The sequence below is a fragment of the Lissotriton vulgaris genome, chromosome 7 (assembly GCF_964263255.1).
Source record: "Lissotriton vulgaris chromosome 7, aLisVul1.2, whole genome shotgun sequence".
Lineage (NCBI taxonomy): Eukaryota > Metazoa > Chordata > Amphibia > Caudata > Salamandridae > Lissotriton > Lissotriton vulgaris.
Window position 1 is genome coordinate 1,776,234,792 of NC_141695.1, and position 15,605 is coordinate 1,776,250,396.

The 15,605-nt window shown below is 48.6% G+C and overlaps 1 protein-coding gene across 1 annotated transcript in view; it reads left to right on the forward strand.

Annotated features, from left to right (window-relative positions):
* The window catches only part of LOC147706657 (von Willebrand factor A domain-containing protein 7-like), a 239,692-nt gene that overhangs the window by 146,638 nt on the left and 77,449 nt on the right, over positions 1-15,605 (forward strand). Inside the window, exon 13 of the mRNA XM_086933162.1 lies at positions 6,852-6,944. Coding sequence (XP_086789288.1) covers positions 6,852-6,944 — 93 coding nt within the window. The remainder of the gene's footprint in view (positions 1-6,851; positions 6,945-15,605) is intronic.

Genomic DNA, 15,605 nt, shown 5'->3' on the forward strand with positions numbered 1-15,605 from the left:
TCTACTTCTGAATCCTGTCAAGCCCATGCCATTGTGAGGACATCCTTGTACTGCTGCTGCTGCATATGTGGGCATCTCTCCCCCAGTTTGAGGTCTCCTGAGGACAAATACCGTTGTTAGCATATGTGGATGTGTCTCTCCCCCAGTTTAAGTACTCCTAAGGACAGCTACCCTTGTTAGCATATGTGGATGTGTCTCTCCCCCAGTTTGAGGACTCCTGAGGACAGCTGCCCTTGTTAGCATATGTGGATGTATCTCTCCCCCAGTTTGAGGTCTCCCGAGGACAGCTGCCCTTGTTAGCATATGTGGATGTGTCTCTCCCCCAGTTTGAGGACTCCTGAGGACAGCTACCCTTGTTAGCATATGTGGATGTGTCTCTCCCCCAGTTTGAGGTCTCCTGAGGACAGCTTCCCTTGTTAGCATATGTGGATGTATCTCTCCCCCAGTTTGAGGTCTCCTGAGGAGAGCTGCCCTTGTTAGCATATGTAAATGTGTCTCTCCAACAGTTTAAGTACTCCTAAGGACAGCTACCCTTGTTAGCATATGTGGATGTGTCTCTCCCCCAGTTTGAGGACTCCTGATGAGAGCTACCCTTGTTAGCATATGTGGATGTATCTCTCCCCCAGTTTGAGGTCTCCTGAGGACAGCTGCCCTTGTTAGCATATGTGGATGTATCTCTCCCCCCGTTTGAGGTCTCCTGAGGACAGCTGCCCTTGTTAGCATATGTGGATGTATCTCTCCCCCAGTTTGAGGTCTCCTGAGGACAGCTGCCCCTGTTAGCATATGTGGATGTATCTCTCCCCCAGTTTGAGGTCTCCTGAGGACAGCTACCCTTGTTAGCATATGTGGATGTATTTCTCCCCCAGTTTGAGGTCTCCTGAGGAGAGCTACCCTTGTTAGCATATGTGGATGTATCTCTCCCCCAGTTTGAGGTCTCCTGAGGAGAGCTACCCTTGTTAGCATGTGTGGATGTATCTCTCCCCCAGTTTGAGGTCTCCTGAGGACAGCTGCCCTTGTTAGCATATGTGGATGTATCTCTCCCCCAGTTTGAGGTCTCCTGAGGACAGCTACCCTTGTTAGCATATGTGGATGTATCTCTCCCCCAGTTTGAGGTCTCCTGAGGACAGCTACCCTTGTTAGCATATGTGGATGTGTCTCTCCCCCAGTTTGAGGTCTCCTGAGGAGAGCTACCCTTGTTAGCATGTGTGGATGTATCTCTCCCCCAGTTTGAGGTCTCCTGAGGACAGCTGCCCTTGTTAGCATATGTGGATGTGTCTCTCCCCCAGTTTGAGGTCTCCTGAGGACAGCTGCCCTTGTTAGCATATGTGGATGTATCTCTCCCCCAGTTTGAGGACTCCGGCGGAGAGCTACCCTTGTTAGCATACGTGGATGTATCTCTCCCCCAGTTTGAGGTCTCCTGAGGACAGCTGCCCTTGTTAGCATATGTGGATGTGTCTCGCCCCCAGTTTGAGGACTCCTGAGGAGAGCTACCCTTGTTAGCATATGTGGATGTATCTCTCCCCCAGTTTGAGGACTCCTGAGGACAGCTACCCTTGTTAGCATATGTGGATGTATCTCTCCCCCAGTTTGAGGTCTCCTGAGGAGAGCTGCCCTTGTTAGCATATGTGGATGTATCTCTCCCCCAGTTTGAGGTCTCCTGAGGACAGCTGCCCTTGTTAGCATATGTGGATGTGTCTCTCCCCCAGTTTGAGGTCTCCTGGGGAGAGCTGCCCTTGTTAGCATATGTGGATGTATCTCTCCCCCAGTTTGAGGTCTCCTGAGGAGAGCTGCCCTTGTTTGCATATGTGGATGTATCTCTCCCCCAGTTTGAGGTCTCCTGAGGACAGCTGCCCTTGTTAGCATACGTGGATGTATCTCTCCCCCAGTTTGAGGTCTCCTGAGGAGAGCTGCCCTTGTTAGCATATGTGGATGTATCTCTCCCCCAGTTTGAGGTCTCCTGAGGACAGCTGCCCTTGTTAGCATATGTGGATGTGTCTCTCCCCCAGTTTGAGGTCTCCTGAGGACAGCTGCCCTTGTTAGCATATGTGGATGTATCTCTCCCCCAGTTTGAGGTCTCCTGAGGACAGCTGCCCTTGTTAGCATACGTGGATGTATCTCTCCCCCAGTTTGAGGTCTCCTGAGGACAGCTGCCCTTGTTAGCATATGTGGATGTATCTCTCCCCCCGTTTGAGGTCTCCTGAGGACAGCTGCCCTTGTTAGCATATGTGGATGTATCTCTCCCCCAGTTTGAGGTCTCCTGAGGACAGCTGCCCCTGTTAGCATATGTGGATGTATCTCTCCCCCAGTTTGAGGTCTCCTGAGGACAGCTACCCTTGTTAGCATATGTGGATGTATTTCTCCCCCAGTTTGAGGTCTCCTGAGGAGAGCTACCCTTGTTAGCATATGTGGATGTATCTCTCCCCCAGTTTGAGGTCTCCTGAGGAGAGCTACCCTTGTTAGCATGTGTGGATGTATCTCTCCCCCAGTTTGAGGTCTCCTGAGGACAGCTGCCCTTGTTAGCATATGTGGATGTATCTCTCCCCCAGTTTGAGGTCTCCTGAGGACAGCTACCCTTGTTAGCATATGTGGATGTATCTCTCCCCCAGTTTGAGGTCTCCTGAGGACAGCTACCCTTGTTAGCATATGTGGATGTGTCTCTCCCCCAGTTTGAGGTCTCCTGAGGAGAGCTACCCTTGTTAGCATGTGTGGATGTATCTCTCCCCCAGTTTGAGGTCTCCTGAGGACAGCTGCCCTTGTTAGCATATGTGGATGTGTCTCTCCCCCAGTTTGAGGTCTCCTGAGGACAGCTGCCCTTGTTAGCATATGTGGATGTATCTCTCCCCCAGTTTGAGGACTCCGGCGGAGAGCTACCCTTGTTAGCATACGTGGATGTATCTCTCCCCCAGTTTGAGGTCTCCTGAGGACAGCTGCCCTTGTTAGCATATGTGGATGTGTCTCTCCCCCAGTTTGAGGACTCCTGAGGAGAGCTACCCTTGTTAGCATATGTGGATGTATCTCTCCCCCAGTTTGAGGACTCCTGAGGACAGCTACCCTTGTTAGCATATGTGGATGTATCTCTCCCCCAGTTTGAGGTCTCCTGAGGAGAGCTGCCCTTGTTAGCATATGTGGATGTATCTCTCCCCCAGTTTGAGGTCTCCTGAGGACAGCTGCCCTTGTTAGCATATGTGGATGTGTCTCTCCCCCAGTTTGAGGTCTCCTGGGGAGAGCTGCCCTTGTTAGCATATGTGGATGTATCTCTCCCCCAGTTTGAGGTCTCCTGAGGAGAGCTGCCCTTGTTTGCATATGTGGATGTATCTCTCCCCCAGTTTGAGGTCTCCTGAGGACAGCTGCCCTTGTTAGCATACGTGGATGTATCTCTCCCCCAGTTTGAGGTCTCCTGAGGAGAGCTGCCCTTGTTAGCATATGTGGATGTATCTCTCCCCCAGTTTGAGGTCTCCTGAGGACAGCTGCCCTTGTTAGCATATGTGGATGTGTCTCTCCCCCAGTTTGAGGTCTCCTGAGGACAGCTGCCCTTGTTAGCATATGTGGATGTATCTCTCCCCCAGTTTGAGGTCTCCTGAGGACAGCTGCCCTTGTTAGCATACGTGGATGTATCTCTCCCCCAGTTTGAGGTCTCCTGAGGACAGCTGCCCTTGTTAGCATACGTGGATGTATCTCTCCCCCAGTTTGAGGTCTCCTGAGGACAGCTGCCCTTGTTAGCATATGTGGATGTATCTCTCCCCCAGTTTGAGGTCTCCTGAGGACAGCTGCCCTTGTTAGCATATGTGGATGTATCTCTCCCCCAGTTTGAGGTCTCCTGAGGACAGCTACCCTTGTTAGCATACGTGGATGTATCTCTCCCCCAGTTTGAGGTCTCCTGAGGACAGCTGCCCTTGTTAGCATACGTGGATGTATCTCTCCCCCAGTTTGAGGTCTCCTGAGGACAGCTGCCCTTGTTAGCATATGTGGATGTATCTCTCCCCCAGTTTGAGGTCTCCTGAGGACAGCTGCCCTTGTTAGCATATGTGGATGTATCTCTCCCCCAGTTTGAGGTCTCCTGAGGACAGCTGCCCTTGTTAGCATATGTGGATGTATCTCTCCCCCAGTTTGAGGTCTCCTGAGGACAGCTGCCCTTGTTAGCATATGTGGATGTATCTCTCCCCCAGTTTGAGGTCTCCTGAGGACAGCTGCCCTTGTTAGCATACGTGGATGTATCTCTCCCCCAGTTTGAGGTCTCCTGAGGACAGCTGCCCTTGTTAGCATACGTGGATGTATCTCTCCCCCAGTTTGAGGTCTCCTGAGGACAGCTGCCCTTGTTAGCATATGTGGATGTATCTCTCCCCCAGTTTGAGGTCTCCTGAGGACAGCTGCCCTTGTTAGCATATGTGGATGTATCTCTCCCCCAGTTTGAGGTCTCCTGAGGACAGCTGCCCTTGTTAGCATACGTGGATGTATCTCTCCCCCAGTTTGAGGTCTCCTGAGGACAGCTGCCCTTGTTAGCATATGTGGATGTATCTCTCCCCCAGTTTGAGATACCCACAGTGGTAGAGTTGCAGCAGTTACCAGTACAGTTACCTGTACTGCTGCCCAATGTACATACATGTATCCCGCGGTATCCACACCCTTGGACTGCAGTATCACCTACTGTTCCCTTCTCATTCCTACAGCACGCTGTAGCACACATGGGGGCATATTATCAAGGAACGGCGTTGAAATTATCGCTGCTTTAGCGGCAGGAAACTGCCGCTAAAGCAGCGATAAGGGGCTTGATAATATGCCGTAGAGAATTTCAATAGAGGTCCATGTTCTGGTGTGAACGGGGCTTCTATTGGAATTCTCAGGGGCATATTACCAAGCCCATTATCGCCGCTTTAGTGCCAGTTTCCTGCCGCTAAAGCAGCAATAATTTTAACACCGTTCCTTGATAATATGCCGCATGGTCTCCTGCTCTTGGACTCCTCACATTAAATCTGTCTCACCCGGGGTTACGAGATGGAGGGTATTTTCATGACACTATGAAAGCTCTTTTCTGTCTGTGTGAAGCTGTGCACGTCCCATCGGCTGTACTGCTGTACCTGCCCCTCTGTCTGTTTGTAACATCTGAAGCCGCACTGATGCAGGCTGTGAGTGCTCTTGGTAGAGCCTGGTTATCTCAAATGAAAGCGCTGCTGATGTCATGCCACCCTCCTCCTGCTTACTTCAACGTCTTGGTAATGTCTCTATCTCTTGTGTGAAAGCCTGGCAATTCTTGGAAACTTCTATAGCTGTCTTGACCTGCTTGACCTGCTGTGACTCTGTGCCAAGCCAGTGGTGTGCAAGACTGTACATGTGTCACCTGTATCTCGGTATGCACCTGTTACAACGCATTTTTTACTCCGCACTACCATTACAACGCGACTTTTACTCCGCATACCATTACAACGCATTGCGCTGGGGGGCGCTCTAGGATAGGGAATAAGTATAATTTACTATCCAACACCTTCCCTAGGGTCCACGGGGACTGGAGTTAGAATAGTAAATTATACTTACCACTATCCAGCACCCCAAACCGCTATGCGTTGTAATGGTATGCGTTGTAATGATCGCGTTGTAATGGTAGGTAGTTGTAACGGTATGCGGAGTAACGTCATACATCCCTGTATCTCTGCTGCTTTGCCTGTCTCATGTGAATCTACACCTGTCTCATGTGAATCTCTCCCTGCCTCCTGTGATTCTGTACCTCTCTCCTGTGATTCTCTACCTTTCTCCTGTATCTGTACTGCTTCACCTGCCTCCTGTGATTCTGTATCTTTCTCCTGTATTTTACTGCTTCACAGTCTCCTGTGATTCTGTACCTTTTTCTGTATCTGTACTGCTTTGCCTGTCTCCAGTGATTCTGTACCTTTTCCTGTATCTGTACTGCTTCGTCTGTCTCCTGTGCTTCTGTACCTTTCTCCTATATATGTTCTGCTTCGCCTGTCTCCTGTGATTCTGTACCTTTCTCCTGTATCTGTTCTGCTTCGCCTGTCTCCTGTGATTCTGTACCTTTCTCCTGTATCTGTTCTGCTTCGCCTGTCTCCTGTGATTCTGTACCTTTTCCTGTATCTGTACTGCTTCGTCTGTCTCCTGTGCTTCTGTACCTTTCTCCTATATATGTTCTGCTTCGCCTGTCTCCTGTGATTCTGTACCTTTTCCTGTATCTGTACTGCTTCGCCTGTCTCCTGTGATTCTGTACCTTTCTCCTGTATCTGTTCTGTTTCGCCTGTCTCCTGTGATTCTGTACCTTTCTCCTGTATCTGTTCTGTTTCGCCTGTCTCCTGTGATTCTGTACCTTTCTCCTGTATCTGTTCTGCTTCGCCTGTCTCCTGTGATTCTGTACCTTTTCCTGTATCTGTACTGCTTCGCCTGTCTCTTGTGATTCTGTACCTTTCTCCTGTATCTGTTCTGTTTCGCCTGTCTCCTGTGATTCTGTGAGCTTTCTCCTGTATCTGTTCTGTTTCGCCTGTCTCCTGTGATTCTGTACCTTTCTCCTGTATCTGTTCTGTTTCGCCTGTCTCCTGTGCTTCTGTACCTTTCTCCTGTATCTGTTCTGCTTCGCTTGTCTCCTGTGATTCTGTACCTTTCTCCTGTATCTGTACCCTGTGTCTATAATGCTGCTGCTGTCCCATCGACCCCTTACTGCTCCTGTTCCCTGTGTATATAAAACCGCTGTACCCATCCCCTCTGTCCATAAGGCAGCACCTGCCCTCTCAGTCTGTAATTCTGTTTCTACCCTTTGCCTGTGTTGCTTGTCTGTCTCTTGTGCCTTTAACACCAGCATCTGTCCTGTCAAAGGCTCATTGACCCTGAGCTCTGTCCTCTCTGTCTCATAGGTGACAGCCTTGTGGATCTAACATATGACTTTGTGGAAGAGGTGGGAGGCACACACCCTGGCCTCATGAAGATCTCAGGACGCCCTCGTGCAGGTAAGAGAGCGAAGAGAGCGTTCCCATCGTGGAAGAGAACAAAGAAAGTGTATCCATTGAGGAAGAGAGCATGCCCATGGTGGAAGAGAACAAAGAGAGTGCGTCCATTGAGTAAGAGAGCGTGCCCATCATGGAAGAGAACAAGGAGAGTGGGTCCATTGAGTAAGAGAGCATGTCCATCATGGAAGAGAATAAAGGGAGGGTATCCGTTGAGTAAGAGAGCATGCCCATCATGGAAGAAAATAAAGAGAGTGCGTCCATTGAGTAAGAGAGCGTGCTCCTGGTGGAAGAGAACAAAGAGAGTGTATCCATTGAATAAGAGAGCTACAAAGAGAGTGTATCCGTTGAGTAAGAGAGCGTGCCCATGGTGGAAGAGAACAAAGAGAGTGTATCCATTGAGTAAGAGAGTGTGCCCATCATTGAAGAGAACAAAGAGAGTGTATCCATTGAGTAAGAGAGCGTGCCCATCATTGAAGAGAACAAAGAGAGTGTATCCATTGAGTAAGAGAGTGTGCCCATCATTGAAGAGAACAAAGAGAGTGTATCCATTGAGTAAGAGAGTGTGCCCATCATTGAATAGAACAAAGAGAGTGTATCCATTGATTAAGAGAGTGTGCCCATCATTGAAGAGAACAAAGAGCGTGTATCCATTGAGTAAGAGAGTGTGCCCATCATTGAATAGAACAAAGAGAGTGTATCCATTGAGTAAGAGAGCATGCCAATCATGGAAGAGAACAAAGAGAGTGTATCCGTTGAGTAAGAGAGCGTGCCCATCATTGAAGAGAACAACGAGAGTGTATCCATTGAGTAAGAGAGTGTGCCCATCATTGAAGAGAACAAAGAGAGTGTATCCGTTGAGTAAGAGAGCGTGCCCATGGTGGAAGAGAACAAAGAGAGTGTATCCATTGAGTAAGAGAGTGTGCCCATCATTGAAGAGATCAAAGAGAGTGTATCCATTGAGTAAGAGAGCGTGCCCATCATTGAAGAGAACAACGAGAGTGTATCCATTGAGTAAGAGAGTGTGCCCATCATTGAAGAGAACAAAGAGAGTGTATCCGTTGAGTAAGAGAGCGTGCCCATGGTGGAAGAGAACAAAGAGAGTGTATCCATTGAGTAAGAGAGTGTGCCCATCATTGAAAGAACAAAGAGAGTGTATCCGTTGAGTAAGAGAGTGTGCCCATCATTGAAGAGAACAAAGAGAGTGTATCCATTGAGTAAGAGAGCGTGCCCATCATTGAAGAGAACAAAGAGAGTGTATCCATTGAGTAAGAGAGCGTGCCCATCATTGAAGAGAACAAAGAGAGTGTATCCATTGAGTAAGAGAGCGTGCCCATCATTGAAGAGAACAAAGAGAGTGTATCCATTGAGTAAGAGAGTGTGCCCATCATGGAAGAGAACAAAGAGAGTGTATCCGTTGAGTAAGAGAGGAAGCTCATCATTGAAGAGAACAAAGAGAGTGTATCCATTGAGTAAGAGAGTGTGCCCATCATTGAAGAGAACAAAGAGAGTGTATCCATTGAGTAAGAGAGTGTGCCCATCATTGAAGAGAACAAAGAGAGTGTATCCATTGAGTAAGAGAGTGTGCCCATCATTGAAGAGAACAAAGAGAGTGTATCGTTGAGTAAGAGAGTGTGCCCATCATTGAATAGAACAAAGAGAGTGTATCCGTTGAGTAAGAGAGTGTGCCCATCATTGAAGAGAACAAAGAGAGTGTATCCGTTGAGTAAGAGAGCATGCCAATCGTGGAAGAGAAAAAAGAGAGTGTATCCATTGAGTAAGAGAGCATGCTCATCATGGAAGAGAACAAAGAGAGTGTATCCATTGAGTAAGAGAGCATGCCCATCATGGAAGAAAACAAAGAGAGTGTATCCATTGAGTAAGAGAGCATGTGCATCGTGGAAGAGAACAAAGAGAGTGTATCCATTGAGTAAGAGAACAAAGAGAGTGTATCCATTGAGTAAGAGAACAAAGAGAGTGTATCCATTGAGTAAGAGAGCGTGCCCATCATTGAAGAGAACAAAGAGAGGGTATCCATTGAGTAAGAGAGCATGCCCATCATGGAAGAAAACAAAGAGAGTGTATCCATTGAGTAAGAGAACAAAGAGAGTGTATCCATTGAGTAAGAGAACAAAGAGAGTGTATCCATTGAGTAAGAGAGCATGCCCATCATGGAAGAGAACAAAGAGAGTGTATCCATTGAGTAAGAGAGTATGTTCATTGTGGAAGAGCAGTTAGAGAGAATGTGCAACGTGATAAAAGATATAAGAGGATGTCCAACATGGAAAGAGATAACGGTGAATATTCAATGTGTAGGGGATACGAGAGCACATCCATTGATTGAGAGAGATAAGAGAGCATGTCCAGTTGATAAGAAAGCTAAAAAGGAATGTGCAAGGAAGCTGCAAACAAGATTTCCCAATAGCTACAGAGGTGTGAGGGCATGCGTTAGAGTGGCTTCACGGGTGAACGGCCACTGTGTAAGAACATGTCCAAGTGAAGCTGAGAGAAGACAGGGGGAGGCACATATGTTGGACCGAATGTTTCCACATACCTAGCTCTTATGCTAGTTAGACCCTGATGTCATCTCTAACTATAGGTTCAAGTGACACAAGCAGATCACGATTTACAGAAGTATAATTTCAAAACTTCTCGGATTGGATGGATGTGTAAAATTAGGTCTTGAAGCACATACACAAAGTCTAAGATTGAAAGAACATGTCTTAAGGAAAGAATTCAAACAGAGCGACATTGCCCTCCCGCATGCGCGTTCCCCTAATATTAGGTGTAGTTCCCTTCACCTGATCTTGGACCCACATGTCCTCCTAATGTAGGGAACAGTTCCCCCCACAGGCATGTATGCATGTCCTCCTAATGTTGGGTGCAGTCCCCTCCTACACTCATGCATATGTTTTCCTAATGGTGGGTGCAGTTCCATCCTCCCACCTTCAGACACGCGTGATCTATCAATGTTCGCTCATTCTGCTCTCACCATCAGTGTCTTCCTAATGTTGGGTGCAGTTCTATCCTCCCACCTTCAGACACGCGTGATCTATCAATGTTCGCTCATTCTGCTCTCACCATCAGTGTCTTCCTAATGTTGGGTGCAGTTCTATCCTCCCACCTTCAGACACGCGTGATCTATCAATGTTCGCTCATTCTGCTCTCACCATCAGTGTCTTCCTAATGCTGGGTACAGTTCCATCCTCCCACCCTCAGGCACGCGTGATCTATCAATGTTCGCTCATTCTGCTCTCACCACCAGTGTCTTCCTAATGTTGGGTGCATTTCTTTCGTACACTCATGATGCTGTGCCCTCCTAATGTTAGGTATAAAGCCAGTCGACACAAATGCATGCATGGCCTCCTAATGCTGGGGACCGCCCCCTCCTACACTTATGCCCATGTGTCGTTCTAATTTTGGGGGTGTGTCCCCTTACACTCTCACATGTTTGTACCTCCTGTCCGGTGCAGTTCCCTCGAACATTCATGCATGCATCTCCTTCGAATGTTGAGCACAGTTCTAGGCTACGCTCGTCATACGTGTCCTCCAAATGTTGGCTGTTCTTTCCCCATCCCACTCGTACAGGCATTGGTCAATAATTCCTGAGCTTTGGTCAGTCAACCCTGGCCTGAGGGTTCTGGTCACTCGTGCATGCATGTGAACATGACAGTCCGGAAGGAGAAGGAATCTCTTCAGGCGGGAACGGAGTTATCTCCAGGAATAAAACGTTGCTTTATGTCTCTCCAGAAGGCCTTTCGTTCAGCTCTGTTAAGGAGACGATTACATTACGTCTACCCAAGAGGCTTCGAGTTATTCCTGTCAGGAGGGCACTGGGCTATCTCCATCCCAAGAGAACACTGAGTTATCTCTGACGAAGAGGCTGATGAGTTACCTCTATTAGGAGGGCACTGAGGTGTCTCCATCCAAGAAAACACTGAGGGGCATATTATCAAGGACCGGTCTTAAAATTATCGCTGTTTTATCGGCAGGAAACTGCGGATAAAACGGGGATAATGGGCTCGATAATACACCCTTGTTAATTCCCATAGAAGCCCATGTTAACACCAGAACATGGGCTTCGATGGGAATTAACAAGGGCATATTATCAAGCCCATTATCGCCGTTTTATAGGCAGTTTCCTGCCAATAAAACGGCGATAATTTTAACACCGGTCCTTGATAATATGCCCCTTAGGGACATATCATCTAGGGCCGGCGTTAAAATTAACGCCGCTTTTCGACCGTTTTCGGGCAAAAAGGGGCGATAACTTTAACGCCCTATCAGCATGGACACGCTAACACGTGAATCCATGCTGTAGCGCCCATTATCTTTTCGCCTCGCCTATCATCGCATCGCTAATGAGATGGAGGTAGGCGTTCCTGTGTGAAATACAGCGAAATAATCGCTAACAGAGGTTCTCCCTATCAGCAAGGGAATCGCTAACCGGCCCGGCTATATCGCAGGTTTCTTACGTCGGCTAATTTTCTGACTTGGCCATGTTTAACATGAGAGGTGGATTATTATGCTGAGTCCACATCTCCCTATCAGCAATGTTTTTATTTAACTCTGTTTTTTATCGGAGGTAATCCTGCGATGTTGCCGCTTATCGCCGCTATTGCCTGGATTTCTATCGCCTCGGCGATGCGCGTTGCTGATAGTGCACTTACTGGGCGATGGAATCTGGTGCTAGATGGCGTTAGGATTCCACATGCTACACACGGCCAGCGATAATTATCTCTGCCGCTTGGTGATATGCCCCTGAGTTATCTCTGATGAGGAGGCTGTTGAATATTCTCTATCAGGAGGGCAGTGAGGTATCTCCATCCAAGACAACGTTGAGGTATCTTTCCAGGAGGCCCTTGAGGTTTCTCATGCAAGAAGCCGCTGTGCTATCTCTCAAGGAGGGTATTGCTCATGCATAATTTTAGTTAAAAAGAGTGTGAATATAAAAAGTAAATCAATGCCACTTTTTTCTGCACAAAAGCATAACAATTCTAATTCTGCAGGAAGTGCAGAAAAGTTAGGATGTGGTTAAACACTCTAAAGTGCAATGCCAAGAACCTTCTCAGGGTAGGGACCTTGGAGACACAGGCATGCTAGGTGATGTGCACAAACATATCCCTAGGAACTGTGACCTCGGGGTCAAGCATGTGAGGGCAGGAGTTGCAATGGAGGCCTTCACCAAACCTGTCCCTGGGTCCTCTTATCACCCTTTCAGGGACACATTCAGCTTTCAGAAAGAATTTCGTTGACTCTTTTGAATACAATATTTGGGTAGTGATAAGAGATGTCACGCTACTCCTTTATTGGAAATTTTGTTTAAGTCTTTATTTGAAAACATAATTAAAATTGACCTTTGGATTAAAAGTCTATTTTGTGATCCCCATGCTGTCTAAAAAAACAAACCACTGTCCAGAGATGTCCGCCAATCCCCTCACCTGGCAGTCATCTTGAGTCTTGCCCAGGGATGTCTGTTCATCCCCTCTCCTGGCAGCCATCTTGAGTCTTGTCCAGGGATGTCTGTTCATCCCCTCTCCTGGCAGCCATCTTGAGTCTTGCCCAGGGATGTCTGTTCATCCCCTCTCCTGGCAGCCATCTTGAGTCTTGCCCAGGGATGTCTGTTTATCCCCTCTCCTGGCAGCCATCTTGAGTCTTGTCCAGGGATGTATGTTCATCCCCTCTCCTGGCAGCCATCTTGAGTTTTGCTCAGGGATGTCTGTTCATCCCCTCTCCTGGCAGCCACCTTGAGCCTTGCCCAGAGATGTCTGCCCATCCCCTCACCTGGCAGTCATCTTGAGTCTTGCCCAGGGATGTCTGTTCATCCCCTCTCCTGGCAGCCATCTTGAGTCTTGTCCAGGGATGTCTGTTTATCCCCTCTCCTGGCAGCCGTTTTGAGTCTTGTCCAGGGATGTCTGTTCATCCCCTCTCCTGGCAGCCACCTTGAGCCTTGCCCAGAGATGTCTGCCCATCCCCTCACCTGGCAGTCATCTTGAGTCTTGCTCAGGGATGTCTGTTCATCCCCTCTCCTGGCAGCCATCTTGAGTCTTGTCCAGGGATGTCTGTTCATCCCCTCTCCTGGCAGCCACCTTGAGCCTTGCCCAGAGATGTATGCCCATTCCCTCGCCTGGCAGCAATCTTGAGTCTTGCTCAGGGATGTCTGTCCATTGCCCTCTCCTTATGGCCATCTTGCATCTTGGCTGGGGAGGTCTGTCTCCTGGAGGCCACCGTAGGTTTTGCACAGAGATGTCTGTTCACCCTGTCTCCTGGTGGTCATCTTGTCTGAAGATGTCTGTCCATCTCCTCTCCTGGTAGCCACCTTTCATTGTGCCTTGATATGTCTATCCATCCCTGTAGGAAAGTGGGTTACTGTTGCAGTAACCCCCGCCACACTTTTTGCCAGAATACTGATGCACTTTTACTTGTGTGCCTGGTTCCCTGCCAATCAGGTTCCCAGGGCCTGTGCTCTTTCCCCAAAACTAACCCAACTGGCATCTCTAGCCAAAGGTCAGCCCCTGGTAAATGGTACCATGGGTGCCCAGGGCACTGTGATCAGGGAAGGCCTCTAAGGGCTGCAGCACTTATTGTGCCACGCTTAGAGGCCCTGGGCTCTGACACACACACACTGCCTTTGTGGGCTACGTGTCTTGGTGCAGAGCTTAGGGCCTGATTAACAGAACTAATCTGAGATAAAATCCTAAACTTACTACGTTTGGTATTCACAGAAGGCATTTAGTAGTAGTAAAGTTAGGACTCCTAACTTTACTACTACTATATGCCTTCAGTGAATACCGAAAGTCGTAAAGTTAGGATTTTGTCTCAATGAGAAATGCACTCAGAGGGCATCTCAGAGATGCCCCCTGAAAACTAGCCCACCACTAGTGTCCAGGCTGAGCGGTTGCTTTCAGCTGCCACCACCAGACATGTTTCTGGACCCCTGGGTCAAGAGCCGGCCGCTCTCGGAGGTCTGAAACAATGCACATCCTGGGATGAGGTGCCAAGCCTCCTCCCCAGGATGGGCAGGGTTCACGAAGGGGAAGCTTCAAAGGCTTGCTGCCTTTGTGAGCTCCCCCAGGCCATTTGGTCCTTTCAGCAACTGGTCCCCACTTGTTCTGACCCCCACTTTGGGAGGGAGAACCGGTGGGGAAAAAAGTGAGGAATAGTATTGTGCCCACCTCTACCAACTCCACCCCTCAAGAGAGGGAGGCGCGGTGAAGCACAACTCTCAGCCCCCACCATCTTGAGAATGGGGGGGACTCAACCAACCAGGAACAGGCTCCTGGCCCCCTCCCACTGAAGAGTGGCAGAATAGGGGGTGTACTCACCCCAGGGCAGTGACCCATTGGTCCCTGCCTTTTACCTACCTGTAATGTCCCTAAATCTAGTATTTAGGGGCACCCCCTGAAGCTTGCTTCCTCAGATCAGGACAAGAAACATGAAGTAAAGAAGAAGGACTGAACAACCGTGCAGCAGCTAAAAAGAGGAAGATGCCCACTGACTTAGGCCCAGCCCTACAGGTGTGTCTCCCCTCAAACCTGCTCCTGTGAAATCCCGGTATGTCCTGCAGCCAGCAACCTCAAAAACCCCGGAGGACCTGCCTGCCTTCACTTCCAAAGTCTGCTTCTCCCGTGAACAACAGATTTGTTCAACTGCAACCTCTGGCAGCAACCGCAGACCGCGAATCTGCCCCACTCTGCACCAGCCGCCCACGTCCCGAGCTCGAGTGGGCAAACACCATGAGGAGGTCACCCCGCCGATCCTGAACCGAGATCCGGCAAACACTGACCTGCCTCAAGCCTCCAGTCGACGCCTGCAGTCTAAATCCAGAAGGCCGCCCTCAACCTGACCCAGAGCTGGTAAGAAGATCCGACCCCAAAAGGCACCCCTGCACCCGACTCTGTCTTTTGTGCCCAAACTGATGGTGCCTAACCAACCGCTAACTTCTCAGCTTACCTCTCGACGTGGTGTTCGCACCCAGCAGTCCTTCGTCTCCCTGCCTGCAGTGCTTTTGCAACTGGAGGTTCTGAATCGGAAACAACAGGGCATCCGACCTTGAAACCGCACCCTGCACCCGGCTGCCCTGTGCCGCTGAGGTTGAAACAAGAGTGCACCTTTGACCCTGGGGGAACCCTGGTTCTAACCCCAGAACCTCGACTCCAAGGACCGATAACTTACCTCCAAACCGATACCACTATTTCCCTCCATAGGATAACATTGACTGTATTTCTGCGAACATTTTCAAAGTCTGGAATTTGAAAATTGCATAAAATAACCAAAAACAATTTTACTTACCTGTTTTCAAGAAAAGTCCCAGAGTAGTCTCTAGTTATAGTAATCTGTGTAAGCCTAGTAATCTCAAAAGTTACTTACCTGCTATTTTACTTAAAATCCCATTCAAGTCTATGTACTGTTTTTACCAGTGATTGCATTTCTCTGAAACAATACTGTAAGCAAACCATAGTACACTTACAATTGCAAATGAACTGTTTTACAATCAGCATTTACCACTGTAACGTATTTATCACTTACCTGTCGCAGACTTGCTTGGTGCTAGAAATAAAGTAACTGAAAGAATATTTTTAATACAAAAACAATTGGTCTGAAGTTCAGCTCTTGAGTGTGTGAATCCATTTACTGCCTGAGTGTGTGCAACAAATACTTAAC